General features: G+C 36.2%; 1 protein-coding gene across 1 annotated transcript; it reads left to right on the plus strand.

The window, feature by feature from the left end:
- The first annotated feature begins 10,387 nt into the window (after positions 1-10,387).
- LOC117325295 lies at positions 10,388-23,505 on the plus strand. The gene is made up of 2 exons (XM_033881412.1): positions 10,388-11,670; positions 20,053-23,505. Exons 1-2 carry the CDS (start codon positions 11,364-11,366, stop codon positions 21,174-21,176), a joined length of 1,431 nt encoding a protein of 476 aa, XP_033737303.1. The 5' UTR covers positions 10,388-11,363; the 3' UTR covers positions 21,177-23,505.
- The last annotated feature ends 293 nt before the right edge of the window (positions 23,506-23,798 follow it).

The following is a 23,798-nucleotide window of genomic DNA, read 5'->3' on the forward strand; positions in this document are numbered from 1 at the left end:
CTGTCCGAATACAGAGACATCATCGTGTCCACCATGTGTTCCGAATGTCATAAAGGCTGTCCGAATACAGAGACATCATCATGTCCACCATGTGTTCAGAATGTCATAAAGGCTGTCCGAATACAGAGACAGCATCGTGTCCATCATGTGTTCCGAATGTCATAAAGGCTGTCCGAATACAGAGACAGCATCGTGTCCATCATGTGTTCCGAATGATATAAAGGCTGTCCGACTAAAGAGACATCATCGTGATTTGGTTTGAAAATATTTTATTGTTTAGACACGATTGGATTGGGCATAAGTTTTTAACAACAGACAGACAGACAGACAGACCTAAGAGTAAGATGAATGTTAGGGTTCATACACGATATACACAATACATATCTTTAAATACGCTTAATTAAAACTACGTCATCGTCTCCACCATGTCTTCTGTATGTTGCAAAGTCTGCGAATAAAGAGACACCATCGTGTCCACCATATGTTCCGTAAAGGCTGCCCGGCTAAAGAGGCGCGGTCGTGTCCCACTTTGTGTTCCGTATGTAACAAAGATTGACATCCACTCTGATGCACAAGACATACCCTGGCAACTCGTGGACACCGCTAGAGTAAAATTGTCTACGGTACTACGCTTGTACTCGTGTATTACTCCTACCACGCTCAGTATCCTACTCAGTGATTGATTAACATAACACTTACATTGTAGGTCTGTGTTTGAGAAGAATTATCCGACCATGACGTCCCAAACAAGTAACGCCATTGTAATTAGCAGCACACCCGAGTTTGCAATGAAAATAGAGTGACAATAGGCAGGGTTAGTACATGTATGTGAAGAATGCGTGACATGTATGATAGACATCGGCTGATATTGTACATTGCCGACCCCGAGCTAATCCACACTTTAAATCTAGAAGGGTAAATGTTAGTAGGAAAGCCTCGGATGATCTGAACAGAAATGATGTCAGAAACATTACCAGTAATGACTATGTACAGCAAGGTGTTAAAGCGTACAAATGTACAGGTCAAATCTTAGGTGTTTTTGGTGTGGGAGTCCAATCATGCTGTGGTCATTCCTTAATCCCATTCTTCTGTAGACGTTTGCCATATTGGTAACCAACTGAAGTACCGCAACGTCCATAGGCTTATAACAACGTTCATAGGCTTACAACAACGTTCATAGGCTTACAACAACGTTCATAGGCTCACAACAACGTCCATAGGCTTATAACAACGTCCATAGACTTACAACAACGTTCATAGACTTACAACATGTATAGGCTAACAACAACGTCCATAGACTTACAACAACGTTCATAGGCTTACAACAACGTTCATAGACTTACAACATGTATAGGCTAACAACAACGTTCATAGGCTTACAACAACGTTCATAGACTTACAACATGTATAGGCTAACAACAACGTCCATAGGCTTATAACAACGTTCATAGGCTTATAACAACGTCCATAGGCTTATAACAACGTTCATAGGCTTATAACAACGTTCATAGGCTTACAACAACATACTTACAACGTGTATAGGCTTACAACAACATTCATGGGCTTACAACAATGTTCATAGACTTACAACAACGTTCATAGGCTTACAACAACGTTCATAGACTTACAACATGTATAGGCTAACAACAACGTTCATAGGCTTACAACAACGTTCATAGACTTACAACATGTATAGGCTAACAACAACGTCCATAGGCTTATAACAACGTTCATAGGCTTATAACAACGTCCATAGGCTTATAACAACGTCCATAGGCTTATAACAACGTTCATAGGCTTACAACAACGTTCATAGGCTTACAACAACGCTCATAGGCTCACAACAACGTCCATAGGCTTATAACAACGTCCATAGACTTACAACAACGTTCATAGACTTACAACATGTATAGGCTAACAACAACGTCCATAGACTTACAACAACGTTCATAGGCTTACAACAACGTTCATAGACTTACAACATGTATAGGCTAACAACAACGTTCATAGGCTTACAACAACGTTCATAGACTTACAACATGTATAGGCTAACAACAACGTCCATAGGCTTATAACAACGTTCATAGGCTTATAACAACGTCCATAGGCCTATAACAACGTGCATAGGCTTATAACAACGTTCATAGGCTTATAACAACGTTCATAGGCTTACAACAACATACTTACAACGTGTATAGGCTTACAACAACATTCATGGGCTTACAACAATGTTCATAGACTTACAACAACGTTCATAGGTTTACATCAACGTTCATAGACTTACAACATGTATAGGCTAACAACAACGTTCATAGGCTTACAACAACGTTCATAGACTTACAACATGTATAGGCTAACAACAACGTCCATAGGCTTATAACAACGTTCATAGGCTTATAACAACGTCCATAGGCTTATAACAACGTCCATAGGCTTATAACAACGTTCATAGGCTTATAACAACGTCCATAGGCTTATAACAACGTTCATAGGCTTACAACAACATACTTACAACGTGTATAGGCTTACAACAACATTCATGGGCTTACAACAATGTTCATAGACTTACAACAACGTTCATAGACTTACAACAACGTTCATAGACTTACAACATGTATAGGCTAACAACAACGTCCATAGGCTTATAACAACGTTCATAGGCTTATAACAACGTTCATAGGCTTATAACAACGTTCATAGGCTTATAACAACGTCCATAGGCTTATAACAACGTTCATAGGCTTATAACAACGTCCATAGGCTTATAACAACGTCCATAGGCTTATAACAACGTTCATAGGCTTATAACAACGTTCATTAAATACTGTCAATGAACGAAATTAAAAACTCATTATCAGGATATTTGTTTTCTTAATCTTCACAAAGGTTTTTTGAAATGCCTCGTGTAAAACTAACTAGCTTTACTGGTGTGTTGAATATGTTATTCAACATACAATATAGATAAAGTGGGCTGTAAAATTTGCTGTGTTGGATTGATTGAGATTACGACTATGTTTCCGGGATGCCATCATTTATTAACAGACGTTAACAATATACCGTTCCATCTTCCCGGTATGACAAGCAGTGGCTGTAAATCATACGAAGTACTGTTAGAATTATACAAGTTATCTCCCTTTGTACCAGTGATAGAATATGTCGCAGTATTTCTCTCTGGTTCGTCCTCCACCGACTGATAGGTACTCCGCTTCTCCTAAGTGTTGTTCACCGCAATCAAGTACGCGTGCGTTATTTAAAAAAGGCTTAACAAGAAATATTTTGAATTTTTTGTAAAACTGCTGGTGAACTAGTGCGTTTCAGCACGGGTACCAAATTACATCGGTTTAAATCATTTTTGGTGATAATATTACAATTTTATTAATGTGTCATTTGAAAATATACATCCACTTATTCAGCTTGCATTCAATCTTAACTTTGTTTCGTTTTTCACTGCATATTCATTTTTCATTTACCTCTACATTGACCAATCACATACTTCATCTTGACCAGTAACGCCACCTGTCGCGTCATATCCGGGGCCAAAAAATAGTATTACGGCTATGCCGAAAAACGAGGCCGTCTGTTCGTGGTGTTGGATTATGTCTGCTTTGATGTTGTTTGTTGCTTTGGTTTTTAATCATGATGATGTGATACTTTGGGTGACTGTGATTTATCTATTTTACAACACAGTGTCCTGTGATCTGATGAGGATATCTGTATATATGTCTGTAGTTAAGGTTGTGACCGTGTCCTGTGATCTGATGGGGATATATGTGTATATGTCTGTAGTTAAGGTTGTGACCGTGTCCTGTGATCTGATGAGGATATCTGTGTATATGTCTGTAGTTAAGGTTGTGACCGTGTCCTGTGATCTGATGGGGATATCTGTGTATATGTCTGTAGTTAAGGTTGTGACCGTGTCGTGTCCTGTTGTCTGATGAGGATATCTGTGTATATGTCTGTAGTTAAGGTTGTGACCGTGTCGTGTCCTGTGGTCTGATGAGGATATCTGTGTATATGTCTGTAGTTAAGGTTGTGACCGTGTCGTGTCCTGTTGTCTGATGAGGATATCTGTGTATATGTCTGTAGTTAAGGTTGTGACCGTGTCGTGTCCTGTGGTCTGATGAGGATATCTGTGTATATGTCTGTAGTTAAGGTTGTGTCCGTGTCGTGTCCTGTGATCTGATGAGGATATATGTGTATATGTCTGTAGTTAAGGTTGTGACCGTGTCCTGTGATCTGATGAGGATGTCTGTGTATATGTCTGTAGTTAAGGTTGTGACCGTGTCGTGTCCTGTGGTCTGATGAGGATATATGTGTATATGTCTGTAGTTAAGGTTGTGACCGTGTCGTGTCCTGTGGTCTGATGAGGATATCTGTGTATATGTCTGTAGTTAAGGTTGTGTCCGTGTCCTGTGGTCTGATGAGGATGTCTGTGTATATGTCTGTAGTTAAGGTTGTGACCGTGTCGTGTCCTGTGATCTGATGAGGATATCTGTGTATATGTCTGTAGTTAAGGTTGTGACCGTGTCGTGTCCTGTGGTCTGATGGGGATATCTGTGTATATGTCTGTAGTTAAGGTTGTGTCCGTGTCGTGTGACCTGATGGGGATATCTGTGTATATGTCTGTAGTTAAGGTTGTGACCGTGTCGTGTCCTGTGGTCTGATGACGATATCTGTGTATATGTCTGTAGTTAAGGTTGTGTCCGTCTGACATCTTTTTACATGCATGTTCGCTATCATGTGGTGGATTTATGTTCAAATATGCAGTTGATATATGTTGGTCCCATTTTAGGTTAATTTGTAAAGATTTATCACACTTTAAACCCTACGCATCACTGACGAGGTCTAGAAGACGGAACAGCGATGTGATTCAGTTAGATACATTTTTTGACAAGAGTATTTACATGCAAATCTAAATTTGTATTGAAAGGTGCTAATATCTTTACACTTGTTTGTAATCTTTCAATAACTATTATTAATGTTGTAATCTCTCGCGATGACAGCTCTCATGATAGAAACCTGATTTGTTAACGATATAACAGTTAATATTCAGGGCCCAGTTGTTCGAAAGATGATTCAGCTAATCATAGTTTAACAACAATTTTAATATCCTGATAATATTATTTCTGGTAAAACTAACTTGACAAAATTTTATGAAACTATGTCACTCATTTGTCTCTTCCCACCTGCCTATTTTAAGGAATATACACAGAGGTTTTGAAGTAAAGGCAAACTGAGATTTTCACTAATCAAGTGATTAAGCTAATTAACTTTTGAGCAACTGGACCCAGATCGCTATCATTTTAACTATTTCAGTGGCTTTATAGATTATCGTACACGAGTGCCGATCTAGTAAGGGGTCGATTAAGCTGACAACGCAAAAACATTTAAATATTGTGTCTCTCAGGAGCTTAAGTAAAGGGACATAACTCGTATGAGACTATCGCATGCTGATATTGGAACTCTCCGATGTAAAAGTTAATAAAGTTGTTATGTGAAATAGTTCTCATATGCGTGTTGAGTTCAGTATGTATCACAGCAACCATCGGGTTAAATCTGGTGATATGGACGCCATCCATATTTATGACATGCATGCTAGTTATATTGATATATTTTTCAGTGCATGAGTGGGAAGGAAATGTGGGTAATTAACGTTACAAATGATATTGGATAAAATATAGGCAGAGCCCTAAACCATCGTATCTGATTGATAAAACAATCCTAATGCACAATATTGTGTTTATCATCTTCATTCTTTGTTTATCCTTTCAATGACTACGTTCGCTTGACCTTTTATAATTATCTAGACCGAATAAAACGTATTGGTACATATATGTAGTTGCATAAATGTGTTTATATGTGTGAATACAAATGCTATAGACCTATTTTACTGTAAAAAATGTTTTCGCTTTAAGGTGTGGGGTCCAATAAGGGAAATTGAGGTAAATCCTTTTCAACCCCTACTAGTCCTAAACGACTATATAAATGGATTTAAATGAAATTTAGTCTGAAGCATTATTGGGCTAAGAATATCTTATGTTGTATGAATGGAGGGTGTGGGTCCCTTGAAGCTAAAGAGAGGGCGCATAATAGGGGAAATGTTACAAGAGAGTAAAAATAAGAATTACAAAAAATGTTTAAACCAGAGTTGGAAATGCAGCATAAATCCAGGTGAGCGATGCAGGCCATTCGGGCCTCTTGTTTTTGATTTGACCTGTAAAATGCTTGAATTAATGAAACCACTCCCGAGGATGTATAATGTTCATAGGAAAAATGAATAGTATTTAATATGAAAATATTTACACTTTTACAGATAAAATACTTAGTTTAAACATATTTTATTGACATATAATAATGACAAAGGGATTAGTCAGCAAGTTTTTCCAACTTGTAGATAAAATACTGTTAACTTTGGAACACTGTAAAATCAGCTTTGTTCCCAAAAATGCATTAAATCACGCATTGCTTGATTATAATGTGCTGTTGTAGCTTTCCTTTTTACAAAGGGTTTGTACATGTTTAATTTGGGAGATAATCCATCACTATTACATTATTCAGATTATTACCCACAATCCATTATGATAGGTAACTAGCAGTAAGACAACGTAATAGCAAAGTGAAACATTACGTTTCCTAGGTAACGTGAGGTCGGTACATTATAGCATATACAACATTTGAAAACGTTATCGAGATATCATCGAAAAGACAATCCCCACACTATAGATTATTCACATCATTGACTTCATATCCTTGGCTGTTTACCTCCTGTAGACCGTATGATAACAAGTTGGTATTGACCTCTATGATACTTATGTTTTGTAAGGTCATGAACAGAAGGTGTGAGCTTGTTATCAGTCAGGGATTGATACCAAAGAGATAGAAATGATATTTTCTTTATATTCATGTGACGAAAGTATAGTTTTTTGATAATGTGTGAACTGTATCAACAAGTTTGTTTTCTTAAAGCAGCATCACAATATATTTCTTGAAATATTTCATTCATCAACGATTGCATAGTATAAATAGCCTCTAACAATCAAACTGAGTAAATGTTGTTACATTGTATTCGTTATGACATTCCATCAACCCAAACTGAGTAAATGTTGTTACATTGTATTCTTTATGACATTCCATCAACCAAACTAAGTATTGATGTCAATAATCTACCTATAAGACTGATAAATGTCTCACATTTGTAATTACATATTATATATTATATATGTGTTATCAATATCAACACCTTTAATAAATGAACAATAGTCTTTTGTCCAGACCTCGCGGGAAAAGCCAGACTGGGAAATGTTGCATTAGTTTATTCGTGGTATCACAGTGTCATTCAGCATGTTATCTATAACTTGTGTCTTACTAAGATTTCTAAATCTTCCAACAAACTTTACCTCATTTATCGCAAATATTCCATTCCTCACCGACAGTGCAGGACCTCACCAGGACCTCACCAGCATTACCAAACTCATCTATGGTGAGCTTTTATTAATCTAAAATTCATCTTTTGATATATTGAACAAGTAACTCTGCTTCTAGAATTCTATTTTTTTTTTTAAATTACAGCTGTATATTTATTTCGAATTAACGTTTTATTAATCAAATTTAACAAGTCACCTTCGTGATTGGGCATTTTTAATTAATTTTCAAGCCTTTTGGACTATTATCATTTTGCCACAAGCTTTCGACGAATCTTCTCGGACCCACGCCAGTTAAAGTTTGTCAATGTATGCTTTTAACATTTTCTATAAAACATACTATATCATATTATATTGTGAACGTTACATAAGTATGACTTGGTCATTAGTACGTCAGTATTCAGTATTGTGACGTACATACATGTACATTTGAATCAAATTCATCAATATTTAAAAAAACAAAAAGCTGAGTCATGGTGAGGTGATGTGAAAATAACATCAGGCAGATAAAAATCCCAGTTTCATGATGAAACATGGTGATATAACAATAAACACTGATGTCGTGATTATTACGAAACCCGTTTTCTATGAAATTCCCGTTTTTAATAACCTACACTGGTTGATTTATGAAAGGCAGTTGAGGATGACATGTTAAACTATCCAAATCGGTGTTCAGATTGCGAAATTAAAATAATGGAGTAAAATATTTCTTTTAACTGTTAACAATTCTAGGAATTTCATAAAAAAAAGAAAGACATGTAAATATTTCTATTTGATTACCTTATCCGCCCGGAGTTTTCGGAGCACCCCAGAACCCCGGGGATATTACAAATCCTTTGTCCAGAAGGTTTACTGAAACACATCTTTTACGATAATTGACACATAACGGCACGAGGAGGCACTTGCCTGATTAAGATATGTATCTAACACCTAAATTCCATTACGGCTTCCAACAAAAAACCGAGAGTTCGCCGGAGGAAGAAATCTCCCACTGCGTGGGATACTTTACTATCCAAGTCTCTCACTACCTACGATACTTATTTTCTCTCTACGTTTAAGTCTCTCAATGTCCAAGTCTCTCACTGCCTAGGATAAGTTTGTCTCAATGTCCGAGTCTCTCACTACCCAGGATAAGTCTCAATGTCTCTCACTACCTAGGATAAGTTTGTCTCCATGTCCGAATCTCTCACTACCTTAGATAAGTTTGTCTCCATGTCCGAATCTCTCACTTCCTAAGATACAAATGTAAGTTTGTCTCAATGTCCGAGTCTCTCACTACCCAGGATAAGTTTGTCTCCATGTCCGAATCTCTCACTACCTAGGATAAGTTTGTCTCCATGTCCGAATCTCTCACTACCTAGGATAAGTTTGTCTCCATGTCCGAATCTCTTACTACCTAGGATAAGTTTGTCTCCATGTCCGAATATCTCACTACCTAGGATAAGTTTATCTCCATGTCCGAATCTCTCACTACCTAGGATAAGTTTGTCTCCATGTCCGAATCTCTCACTACCTAGGGTAAGTTTGCCTCCATGTCCGAATCTCTCACTACCTAGGATAAGTTTGTCTCAATGTCCGAGTCTCTCACTACCTAGGGTAAGTTTGTCTCCATGTCCGAGTCTCTCACTACCTTAGATAAGTTTGTCTCAATGTCCGAGTCTCTCACTACCTAGGATAAGTTTGTCTCCATGTCCGAATCTCTCACTACCCAGGATAAGTTTGTCTCCATGTCCGAATCTCTCACTACATAGGATAAGTTTGTCTCCATGTCCGAGTCTCTCACTACATTGGATAAGTTTGTCTCAATGTCCGAGTCTCTCACTACCCAGGATAAGTGTGTCTCCATGTCCGAATCTCTCACTACCTAGGATAAGTCTCAATGTCTCTAACTACCTAGGATAAGTTTGTCTCCATGTCCGAGTCTCTCACTACATTGGATAAGTTTGTCTCAATGTCCGAGTCTCTCACTACCTAGGGTAAGTTTGTCTCCATGTCCGAGTCTCTCACTACCTAGGGTAAGTTTGTTTCCATGTCCGAGTCTCTCACTACCTAGGGTAAGTTTGTCTCAATGTCCGAGTCTCTCACTACCTAGGGTAAGTTTGTCTCCATGTCCGAATCTCTCACTACCTATGATAAGTTTGTTTCCATGTCCGAGTCTCTCACTACCTAGGGTAAGTTTGTCTCAATGTCCGAGTCTCTCACTACCTAGGGTAAGTTTGTCTTCATGTCCGAGTCTCTCACTACCTAGGGTAAGTTTGTCTCCATGTCCGAATCTCTCACTACCTAGGGTAAGTTTGTCTCCATGTCCGAGTCTCTCACTACCTAGGGTAAGTTTGTCTCAATGTCCGAGTCATTCACTACCCATGATAAGTTTGTTTCCATGTCCGAGTCTCTCACTACCAAGTCTCAATGTCTCTCACTACCTACAAATGTAGGATAGGTTTGTTTCTATGTCCAAGTCTCTCACTACCTAGGATAAGTTTGTCTCCATGTCCGAATCTCTCACTACCTTAGATAAGTTTGTCTCAATGTCCGAGTCTCTCACTACATAGGATAAGTTTGTCTCCCTGTCCTAGCCTTTCACTACCTACAATGCAATACACCAGACAATTGGTGGCATTATATTTCATAATAATATAATGTATACATTGATGAATATTTATCAGAAATTTCACATAGTTTTCAGACATAAATACACTGAACAGCACTTTCATTTTGTAAGAATTAATATACACATGTAATATGGCCTTTTCTGACGTCATCAAATGCTAATGAAATTATGTCGCTTCTTGCGATATCATTACATATTATTAGTCTTGATGGCATACATGTAGTTTAAACCTTCAATAATAATATGGAATACACCTTTTTACTTTACTAATTTGAGGCGTGTTCATGGATCCCTTTGTGTGTCTTGTTTACGACGAATCCCTTGTTTACAATGTCATATGCATGTGTGTAGTGAACGGTGTCGCTATCAAAGTGATGCCCATTTCCACTCTGTCATTATATTTGTTTCGATGACTTGGTATAATGGTTATTTATCGCGTTTAGAAATCATATACTACAGGTCCCATTAGAAATATACAATTCATTGCCAGACAATTATCACATGTCGGACGGAGTTTTCTATACAACTTGCACACAAACTCGAGTTAAAAGGAGACCGTTCACCAATGTGTCCGCCGAAGCATGACCAAAGGGCTGAGACATTTGTAAACATGGTGGATACACGTCTTACTGGTAAGGCAAGTATTCTAATTCATTACCGTGTTATCGTCCATTTTTACTGTATATGAATTAGAATTTAAAACCAACACACAAACGACACCAGCGACTTCTTCCTGTGATACACAAACTCGTGTATGGTGTTCAGTGACTATCGCACAGAAGTGTTGTGTTACTTTGTCTAATGGACATATACCGAGAACTGTGTTACTTTGTCTAATGGAGACATACGCTGGGAACTGTGTTACTTTGTATAATGGACATATATACCTAGTGGATATATCCTGACATAATTCAGTCTGGGAGAGCTGTCCCCTCATTCCATATGTATACTATGTGAGGTTCCAAAACTTTGTTTGTAATAGGAGGTTTTAAAATTCGTAAAAAACAAAATCTTGTTTGCTCAGAGTAAACATATTGTGTGTTTCTATATACTAAACCAGTACGTTGACAATATCAGAGTAGAATAATTTGTTAAATGTGACATCGATGTGCTTGTTCCTGAGCATAAACAGGATAAAATCACAGGTAGTGTCATCATACGTAATGATTACGAAGGAGGTGTGTGTGAGACCAGGAGCTAATGGACACCATGAGGAACGAGGAAGAACCTATCCTTTACAGGCATAACAACACTGAACCATAACTATACATGTACAATCTACTAAGAAACACAGCCATGGTCTATTGTTTTTCCGATACACGCATTAAGCAATGCTCCGGTGGAAAGTAAATGTCGTGAAGAAATCCCACGACCGCGTGACAGCTGATGTGACATGGAGTACACAATCGTTCACGTTAAAGGGAATCCAGGCAGCATTCAAACTTCCCTGTGTTGTGAAGTGTTGTTACGAGTCCTGTCCCGTGGACTGGGACGATTTTCACTTTGATCTCTCCCAGCCCTTGTTGCTCCACAGCTTCCGAAAGGTCAAGAAACTCCAGGTCAGATGTATTCAGAAAAATGAGAGTGGTCAGTCGCAGGAATTTGGCCCCGTTCTGGTCATTCCAGAAGACTACGATGGTAAGGAACCCATACCGGTTGGTAGTATCCAATAATCTGTAATCGAAATCTTGCTCTGACAAGACTAAAAACATACATGTAGTACGTAATTAGGATGTCAAATCTGATTGGTTTATTAAACAAGGCGAAATGTTGCATTGCAGTACATTTTATCATGTTACTTGATTTAAATCTTTCGAATTGTTACATTGTAGTACTTTTGATCTTAGTTGATACAACCATTCGAAACACTTCACTGTGGTAGAGTCGTTGGCATATATAAATGTTTGAACAGGAATCACTGAGAGCATCGGAAGAGTTTTACATATGAATACATAGTACTAGATAGCACCATATATACTACATACAGATACACGTACTGTGTAACATACTACATACAGGTACACTTAAAATGTACTGTAACATACTACATACAGATACACGTAAGTAAAACGTACTGTAACATACTACATACAGATACATGTACGTATGTGTACATACTACAGATACAGAGTAAAACGTAATGGTGTAACATACTACATACAGATACACGTAAAAAAAATGTACCGTGTAACATACTACATACAGATACACGTACTGTGTAAACATACTCACATACAGATACACGTAAAACGTACGGTGTAACATACTACATACAGATAACACGTAAAACCGTACTGTGTAACATACTACATACAGATACACGTACTGTGTAAACATACTACATACAGATAACACGTACTGTGTAACAGACCTACATACAGAGTACACGTAACTGTGTAACATACTACATACAGATACACGTAAAATGTAACTGATGTAAACATACTACAATACAGTAAACGTAAAATGAGCCGGTAGACATACTACAGACAGATACACGTAACTGTGTAAGCATACTACAATACAGATAAACGTAACTGTGTAACATACTACATACAGATACACGTAAACGTACTGTTTAACATACTACATACAGATACACGTACTGTGTAACATACTACATACAGATATATACGTCAAACGTACTGTATAACATACGACATACAGATACACGTACTGTGTAACATACTACATACAGATACACGTAAAATGTAACATACTACATACATATACACATACTGTGTAACATACTACATACAGATACACGTACTGTGTAACATACTACATACAGATACACGTAAAATGTAACATACTACATACATATACACATACTGTGTAACATACTACATACAGATACACGTACTGTGTAACATACTACATACAGATATATACGTCAAACGTACTGTATAACATACTACATACAGATACACGTACTGTATAACATACTACATACAGATACACGTACTGTGTAACATACTACATACAGATACACGTACTGTGTAACATACTACATACAGATACACGTACTGTGTAACATACTACATACAGATACACGTAAAACGTACTGTGTAATATACTACATACAGATACACGTACTGTGTAACATACTACATACAGATACACGTACTGTGTAACATACTACATACAAATACATGTAAAACGTACTGTGTAACATACTACATACAGATACACGTACTGTGTAACATACTACATACAGATACACGTAAAATGTACTGTGTAACATACTACATACAGATACACGTACTGTGTAACATACTACATACAGATACACGTACTGTGTAACATACTACATACAGATACACGTACTGTGTAACATACTACATACAGATACACGTAATGTGTAACATACTACATACATATACACGTACTGTGTAACATACTACATACAGATACACGTACTGTGTAACATACTACATACAGATACACGTACTGTGTAACATACTACATACAGATACACGTACTATGTAACATACTACATACAGATACACGTACTGTGTAACATACTACATACAGATATATACGTCAAACGTACTGTATAACATACTACATACAGATACACGTACTGTGTAACATACTACATACAGATACACGTAATGTGTAACATACTACATACATATACACGTACCGTGTAACATACTACATACAGATACACGTACTGTAACATACTACATACAGATACACGTACTGTGTAACATACTACATACAGATACACGTACTATGTAACATACTACATACAGATACACGTACTGTGTAACATAGTACATACAGATACACGTAAAATGTACTGTGTAACATACTACATACAGATACACGTAATGTGTAACATACTACATACAGATACACGTACTGTGTAACATACTACATACAGATACACGTACTGTGTAACATACTACATACAGATACACGTAAACGTACTGTGTAACATACTGCATACAGATACACGTACTGTGTAACATACTACATACAGATACACGTAAAATGTACTGTGTAACATACTACATACAGATACACGTAATGTGTAACATACTACATACAGATACACGTACTGTGTAACATACTACATACAGATACACGTACTGTGTAACATACTACATACAGATACACGTAAACGTACTGTGTAACATACTGCATACAGATACACGTACTGTGTAACATACTACATACAGATACACGTACTGTGTAACATACTACATACAGATACACGTAAAACGTACTGTGTAACATACTACATACAGATACACGTAAAACGTACTGTAACATACTACATACAGATACACGTACTGTGTAACATACTACATACAGATACACGTACTGTGTAACATACTACATACAGATACACGTAAAACGAACTGTGTAACATACTACATACAGATACACGTAAAATATACTGTGTAACATACTACATACAGATACACGTACTGTGTAACATACTACATACAGATACACGTAATGTGTAACATACTACATACAGATACACGTAATGTGTAACATACTACATACATATACACATACTGTGTAACATACTACATACAGATACACGTACTGTGTAACATACTACATACAGATATATACGTCAAACGTACTGTATAACATACGACATACAGATACACGTACTGTGTAACATACTACATACAGATACACGTAAAATGTAACATACTACATACATATACACATACTGTATAACATACTACATACAGATACACGTACTGTGTAACATACTACATACAGATACACGTAAAATGTAACATACTACATACATATACACATACTGTGTAACATACTACATACAGATACACGTACTGTGTAACATACTACATACAGATATATACGTCAAACGTACTGTATAACATACTACATACAGATACACGTACTGTGTAACATACTACATACAGATACACGTACTGTGTAACATACTACATACAGATACACATACTGTGTAACATACTACATACAGATACACGTACTGTGTAACATACTACATACAGATACACGTACTGTGTAACATACTACATACAGATACACGTAATGTGTAACATACTACATACATATACACGTACTGTGTAACATACTACATACAGATACACGTACTGTGTAACATACTACATACATATACACGTACTGTGTAACATACTACATACAGATACACGTACTGTGTAACATACTACATACATATACACGTACTGTGTAACATACTACATACAGATACACGTACTGTGTAACATACTACATACAGATACACGTACTGTGTAACATACTACATACAGATACACGTACTATGTAACATGCTACATACAGATACACGTACTGTGTAACATACTACATACAGATATATACGTCAAACGTACTGTATAACATACTACATACAGATACACGTACTGTGTAACATACTACATACAGATACACGTAATGTGTAACATACTACATACATATACACGTACTGTGTAACATACTACATACAGATACACGTAATGTACTGTGTAACATACTACATACAGATACACCGTACTGTGTTAACTATCTACATACAGATACACGAATGACTGTGTAATATACCTACATACAGATACACGTACTAGTGTAACATACTACATCCGATAACCGTAATGTGTAACATACTACATACAGATACTACGTATACTGTGTAACTACTACATACAGATCCACGTACGTGTAACAATAGCTACATACATATACACATACTGTGTAACATACTACATACAGATACACGTCCTGTGTAACATACTACATACAGATACACGTACTAGTGTTAACATACTAACATAGATACACGTACTGTGTTAACATACTACATACAGATACCTAAGTGTCTGTGGGTAACTACTACATACAGATACACTATGTACTGTGTAAGCATACTACCATACAGATACACGTAAGTACTGTGTAACATACTACATACAGATACCACGTGACTGGTGTACTACTACATACATACAGATACACGTAAAATGTACTGTGTAACATACTACATACAGATACACGTAATGTGTAACATACTACATACAGATACACGTACTGTGTAACATACTACATACAGATACACGTAAACGTACTGTGTAACATACTGCATACAGATACACGTACTGTGTAACATACTACATACAGATATATACGTAAAACGTACTGTGTAACATACTACATACAGATACACGTACTGTGTAACATACTACATACAGATACACGTAAAATGTACTGTGTAACATACTACATACAGATACACCTACTGTGTAACATACTACATACAGATACACGTACTGTGTAACATACTACATACAGATACACGTAAAATGTACTGTGTAACATACTACATACAGATACACCTACTGTGTAACATACTACATACAGATACACGTAAAATGTACTGTGTAACATACTACATACAGATACACGTACTGTGTAACATACTACATACAGATACACGTACTGTGTAACATACTACATACAGATACACGTACTGTGTAACATACTACATACAGATACACGTAAAACGTACTGTGTAACGTACTACATACAGATACACGTAAATGTACTGTGTAACATACTACATACAGATACACGTACTGTGTAACATACTACATACTGATACACGTACTGTGTAATATACTACATACAGATACACGTAATGTGTAACATACTACATACAGATACACGTACTGTGTAACATACTACATACAGATACACGTAAATGTACTGTGTAACATACTACATACAGATACACGTACTGTGTAACATACTACATACAGATACACGTACTGTGTAACATACTACATACAGATACACGTAAAATGTACTGTGTAACATACTACATACAGATACACGTAAAATGTACTGTGTAACATACTACATACAGATACACGTAAAACGTACTTTAACATACTACATACAGATACACGTACTGTGTAACATACTACATACAGATACACGTAAAATGTACTGTGTAACATACTACATACAGATACACGTAAAACGTACTTTAACATACTACATACAGATACACGTACTGTGTAACATACTACATACAGATACACGTAAAGTGTACTGTGTAACATACTACATACAGATACACGTAAAATGTACCGTGTAACATACTACATACAGATACACGTACTGTGTAACATACTACATACAGATACACGTACTGTGTAACATACTACATACAGATACACGTAAAATGTACCGTGTAACATACTACATACAAATACACGTAAAACGTACTGTGTAACATACTACATACAGATACACGTACTGTGTAACATGCTACATACAGATACACGTAAATGTACCGTGTAACATACTACATACAATACACGTAAAATGTACTGTAACATACTACATACAGATACACGTAAAACGTACTGTGTAACATACTACATACAGATACACGTACTGTGTAACATGCTACATACAGATACACGTAAAATGTACCGTGTAACATACTACATACAAATACACGTAAAATGTACTGTAACATACTACATACAGATACACGTAAAACGTACCGTGTAACATACTACATACAGATACACGTACTGTGTAACATGCTACATACAGATACACGTAAAATGTACCGTGTAACATACTACATACAAATACACGTAAAATGTACTGTAACATACTACATACAGATACACGTAAAATGTTCTGTTTAACATACGACATACAGATACACGTAAAATGTACTGTGTAACATACTACATACAGATACACGTACTGTGTAACATACTACATACAGATACACGTAAAACGTACTGTGTAACATACTACATACAGATACACGTAAAATGTACTGTGTAACATACTACATACAGATACACGTACTGTGTAACATACTACATACAGATACACGTACTGTGTAACATACTACATACAGATACACGTACTGTGTAACATACTACATACAGATACACGTAAATGTACTGTAACATACTACATACAGATACACGTAAAATGTACCGTGTAACATACTACATACAGATACACGTAAAACGTACTGTGTCGCATTCTACATTGTTTTCATTAACATTCTATATAAACGTTTGTCTTTAGTTCAAGCAGCATACAGTATTACGATACGACGCCTTTACTTTAAGTAAATATTTGAAAACTGATCCATGCAGGTACAGCTTAATTTTACCGCACTTTAATAAAATGTCTACTAGTTTATGTAACATAATGATAGAAAATGAGGATATATATGTACTCAGATAATGACTTTTACTACACTTTATTTCACTTCGTCATCCTGTAACAGTCGACTCGAGTTTCCTCTTCATGTATACCACTAACTGATTACAATGAATCTGTCTGACCGAAGTGTGAATTCAATACATCTTTAAAACACTGGCGTTTTATCGGCTACCGTGTGTGTATAATGTTACCGAGTTAATTGTTATAGGTAAAGTGTCGGTATGTCTTCTCCACAATGACCAGGGTAGAGAGCAAGGGTGTTCCGCTCTGTTTAGCAACAACATAGAATTAAAAAAGTCATTATATAACTGATAATTTTGTTTACTGAATTTTAAATCTTACCCACAACAACTTCAAGTTAATTGAGTAGCCCCAAGCAAACTTACAAGAAAAATAATACTGTAGTGATGTTTTGTATTTTTTTTATTTCATTTACTTCAACTTTGACTGATGCCGGTGTAACGTTGAAAATGGACCCTCCTTGAAAACTGACCTAGGGTCAATTTTCAACGGGGTCCATTTTAATCGTTACACCGGCTATGATATGCATGTAACATATACATAGTGTCCGTTGATTAGAGAGTTAATGTTTTACCTTCAGCCCCAAGTTATTCAGTGTATATGTAAGTCACAAGTTAAAGTTTTAGTGCAAAATAATGTATGGAGAAAGAATCACTTCTAATAACATTTAATACACAATATACAATTTCATCAAAATAAAACATATTCAAGCGGTTCTTCACTTATTTATTTCGAAAAAGAAATACTTAGCGAATTTAGAAGCTAAATAGCGTTATAAACTGTAGCATTTTCCCAAAACTTTTAAATATATTTAACTCTTAGATCTTGAAATTTGATACAGATAGTAAAAAGTGGAAATCCTCCTCCACATCAAGGGAGTTACATTGTTTAAAAATTCTTGTTTCTCTTGGAATGTTTATGTATCTTCCTGCTCAATGGCCAGGGAATAAGCCGTAATAAGAAATATTCTATATTTGACGTGTTCGAAAGGTTCTCACGGACGTCTCGTCATCAATGACACACACCCCGTATAACGCTGCCGAGTCTAAATAATTAAAATATCTACCATAACTATTACCAACAAAGTCATGTAAAGTAGTTTTGGGAGTTAAGAGAACACGGGCACGAATCAGAAGTTAAATACATGTATGAATGTTTTATTGTTATATATACTAGATAATATTGACTTAAAGATTGAACACAAAACGAATGGAAGGCGTCGTCAGCCAATCGATAGTATTTAAATGGGCTTGTTTCAATGTAAAGAATCCGTTCGAGTTGTTTCACCTAGCTTACCACCAAGGTATGTCTGGTTATTATATGGGAACGTTTTGTATCTAAATAAGTATTCATTCAGAATGTATAACCTTCGAACAAGTACAATTTTGAAAGAGTTTTGGAATTTTGCGATGTATATAGGGGTAGATACAACAAGGGTTAATACAATTTTGAAAGAGTTTTGGAATTTTGCGATGTAAATAGGGGTAGATACACCCAGGATTTTCTACCTGATCAGTTTCAATAAACGTTCACAAAATACAACATGACTTGTTCTTTTCCGAATGTGGGGGTGATTGACCCGTATGTACGAATTTTTGCTAGTGTTTATTACCGGATACACTTTGTTCTTCTTGAAACCATCGGCTATACCTGGCTTGGTCGTGATTTGTGAATAACTCGTCATACTTACCATTGATACCGCTAGGTATCATCGTTAGGAATAGGATTGTCATTAATCGAATAAGTGTGGTACCTTACATGTGTTGACAGGTTGGTTTTATATCATGAAGTCTGACGATTCACGACCAAAGCTCCACAAGACGGTAGCATCTCTAGCCGGAGAACCAGTTTCCAAGTTCTATGTGGCCTCCAGCCTCAGCTACCTCGCTCTTTACGGGGAACCCGGGGATAAGAAACCTCAGACAGTGGACAGTAGACATATGGAGGCAGGGGAAATCCTAGAAGGCTCACAAACAGCTGGAACTGCAACTCTTAAAAAGGTGCTGAAAGTGAATACCGAAAACGTTCCAGGAGGACAATTTCTCATCTGTACAGATGAAAAGGATGATAAAATGATACTGCCTTTGTCAAAGAATGGTAAATTTTATAAATTAGCTGACGACACGGAAGAATCCGACGGACTGAGGAAGATAGCGGATATAATATCAAAGAGAGACCAGTTTCCTTTCAAAATCAGACATGTCATTGGGGAGCTTCCCGCCTTATCCTCTAGTTATAGAAACGTTTTACAGTGTTTAGATGTGATTGAGGAGGAAACGGTACTGGCGTCGACGCTAGACAAAATGACAATGATACCGCTAGAACTGCAGCTTGACTCTCCGTTTAAATTCAAGATGGGATTAAATGAGATTCAGTTAAGAAAAACGAATAATTACGCCGAGGCTTTGCATATGTGTGAAACTGATGGGGAGGCTTACGTCAGAGGGATCAAAATAGCCTTCACTATTACTCCTGAAAGTCCTCTTATGGCTTCTACAACTTCTATCGAAAGTGATGGTAGCATGGTGTCCCTGTCAAAGCTATCAGATTCTTTAGAAAATGACACTAAGACTGTGTCACTGCGAAGTGTTGAGGCTTCCGCATCAACACAAGAACGAGCATCATATGCAGAAACTGAGTCATCGTTAGATGATGTCCCGTCATATTATGACACCGGAAGTGAAATAGAAGAAGAAGATGCTCAGTCGGAGTTCATGTTTGAATGGGCGCCACCGGAAACAGTAAAACGTTTGTCATCCAAGAAAAAAACAGCTGTAAAGATACCAGTGCCTCCTAAAGTGTTTAACAGTTCGATCAATAAAATTAACAGCCCGAAATCCTCAGTAGAGGAAAATATAAATGCTATATGGAATGAACAACCGGATGTAGTATAGCTGACATGATTTCATCAATGACATCGTTGACTGATGTACTGCAACATTGCGTCTGTAATCTCAGTTATTGTGAGTGTTGTCCCATTTTAGCTCATGACATTTCCTTTGAATTGCAATGGACAATGACATGTAAAACCACTAAATCCATGAATCGCTAATAATACTTAGAAACTGAATCATGTGTCGTTCTAACTTTGTCGAGGAGATCTGCAAGTTTATTTACGATTTCCTATCAGAATTCCTAATGAGTAATCATGTTCAATAACAGTCATGCACTTATTATCTTTCCCCAAAAAATTAAAGCGATATGTGACTGGACATTGTACCCGACCTCATGAGGACGTTAAAGGAGGTCATCGCCCAAACAAATTACAATTTTCTAATTTAATGACACAAAGTTCAAATTTCAGATTTTCTGCATCTGTTAAATTTCAAGTAACGCTGGGTTTCGAAAAAAAAACACGTGTAATTATATCAATATAGATAGAAATCCCTGACCGATCTAAATCGTCGAGGACGAGAAAACATGCAATTGAGGCTCCCAAATAAGGCTGTCCAATCCCAAAGTTCAGTGCGAAAGCTGGTTTCTGATGTTAAAAATGGCCGAACAAAAACGTGCTTGAAAGATAACCGTAATGGAGTCCACGACAGAACAAGAAAACTGATATATGACACAAACAGTATCCCAATATATCTTTGAGAGGAAAGATAAATTTTGGAAATGTTATCAAACAAGAAACAGGCAAGCCTGCATCCTACTTGATACCGTGTACATACATGGTAAAGGTGGACGAGAGCACTTTTATACGGTATTACGGTATTGTCTTATGATCCGTAAATAAGTTGAATTATGGATATTCGAAAATAGCGACATTTCCCACTTTAGCTTGCCATCTTCATGTATCATTAACTTTATCTCAATAGGATCTTAATGAATGATGTCTGAATTTCTGTCAAAGCTAAATTAAACTTTCGGTCTTTGATAAATTGTTTTTGAAATGAAAAGAAAGTCTGATATCAATGTTAAGTATGCTTGAAGTAGATCTATATATATATTAGTCTCGCTTTCGATATTATCGCGTCTAGGGACTATTTGTCCTGGTCAAGTCTGTCCAGTAAAAACAATGGAAGTACATATAGGAATGGAACTCTGGAGGCAAAATGTATTTATGTGTGAAATTTGATATTTTCTTGATATTCTATTTATACGTGGACGATGACCTGCTTTAAATATTATTAATAGCATGTGTATTGACAGACGAGGCGAGTACATATATAGTATGTGGACAGAGCGCCCTGTCAACAATCACAGACATGCCAAAGTGTAAAATAAATAAATACATAAATTAATATAACAGATTTGGCTTTAAGTGGCAATAAAGATGCTATTTTTCATAAGGCAAAAGAATGACCATTACGGTCAAATCTTCATGAAAATGCAACAAGTCACATAATGGCAAAAACAACTGTTTTGTTAATATTTTTTAATATTATGTTCGAGAAAACATGATTAATTCTTCAGGTTAAAAGATTGGTACATGATGGCAAAAGGTTTTTTTCACCTTAAGGGAAACAAATGTTGTTTTTTATCGCTATTATGTACAATTTATTTCCCTTAGGTCAAAAAACCGTTTGCGATTATGTTCATACAATTGTATTGTCAAAAGTTGTTTGACCTTAAGGGAAATAAATTCTTGTTTGCCATTATTAACATTTCATTTATCCTTCAGGTAAAAAAAAAATTGACAATATGTACATAATGGCAAAAGTTTGTTTTTTTAACCTTAAGGTAAATATTAGTTTGCCATTATGTGACTGATCAAATTTATCTACATTGTATACTTTTAAAAGGTAAACAGATATAGATAGCATTTGACGTTGAGGTAAAAAATAGATAATGGCAAAAAAATACACTGTACTTGCCATTAAGGTTAAATCATTTCCCCTTAAGTGTATGATTAGTGAACAGGAGTGCGCAAAACGAGAATAAATCGTTTTATAGCAGTTAGTATTGTTATAAAACTTTGTATAACAATACTAATCCACGATAAGGCCACTACGTGGTTACATATTATTGTAAACTTTCATAATTAAGCTATGTATCCATATGATAGTATCTTGTTGCTATAAAACGATTTATTCTAGCCTTACTTATCATTTCTATAATGAAAAACCACACTCCTGTCAACAAGTATTTGTGGTCAACAACATAAGGACCATCGACTTAATTAACACCCACTAACATTCCGTGCAATATATATATATGTATTTAAGTTTAATATACTTGCTTTGACTCCTTGGCGTGTATGCAATAAATGATATAACTAAATGTCCTTGTTTGATTTATTTGTAAGTTTGAGAACCAGAATCTGGAAAGGAAATGTTATATATATATCCAATTATTACATTATTGAATAATGCCGATTTGTAATATATAACTATTCCACCTCCTCTACAAACTGATCTTGGGAAAGCAAGGTAATCATAATTATCTATCTTTAAGTCACCATGTGGTTTAATCCAGCACTCAGAAAGGCATCTTATATCTTTATTTAATTAGGTTTACAAAAATCTTTGTCCTCAAGTTTGTCAACGAGTCCTCGACAGACGTTCCATGAAAGT

Source organism: Pecten maximus, chromosome 4 (assembly GCF_902652985.1).
Source record: "Pecten maximus chromosome 4, xPecMax1.1, whole genome shotgun sequence".
Lineage (NCBI taxonomy): Eukaryota > Metazoa > Mollusca > Bivalvia > Pectinida > Pectinidae > Pecten > Pecten maximus.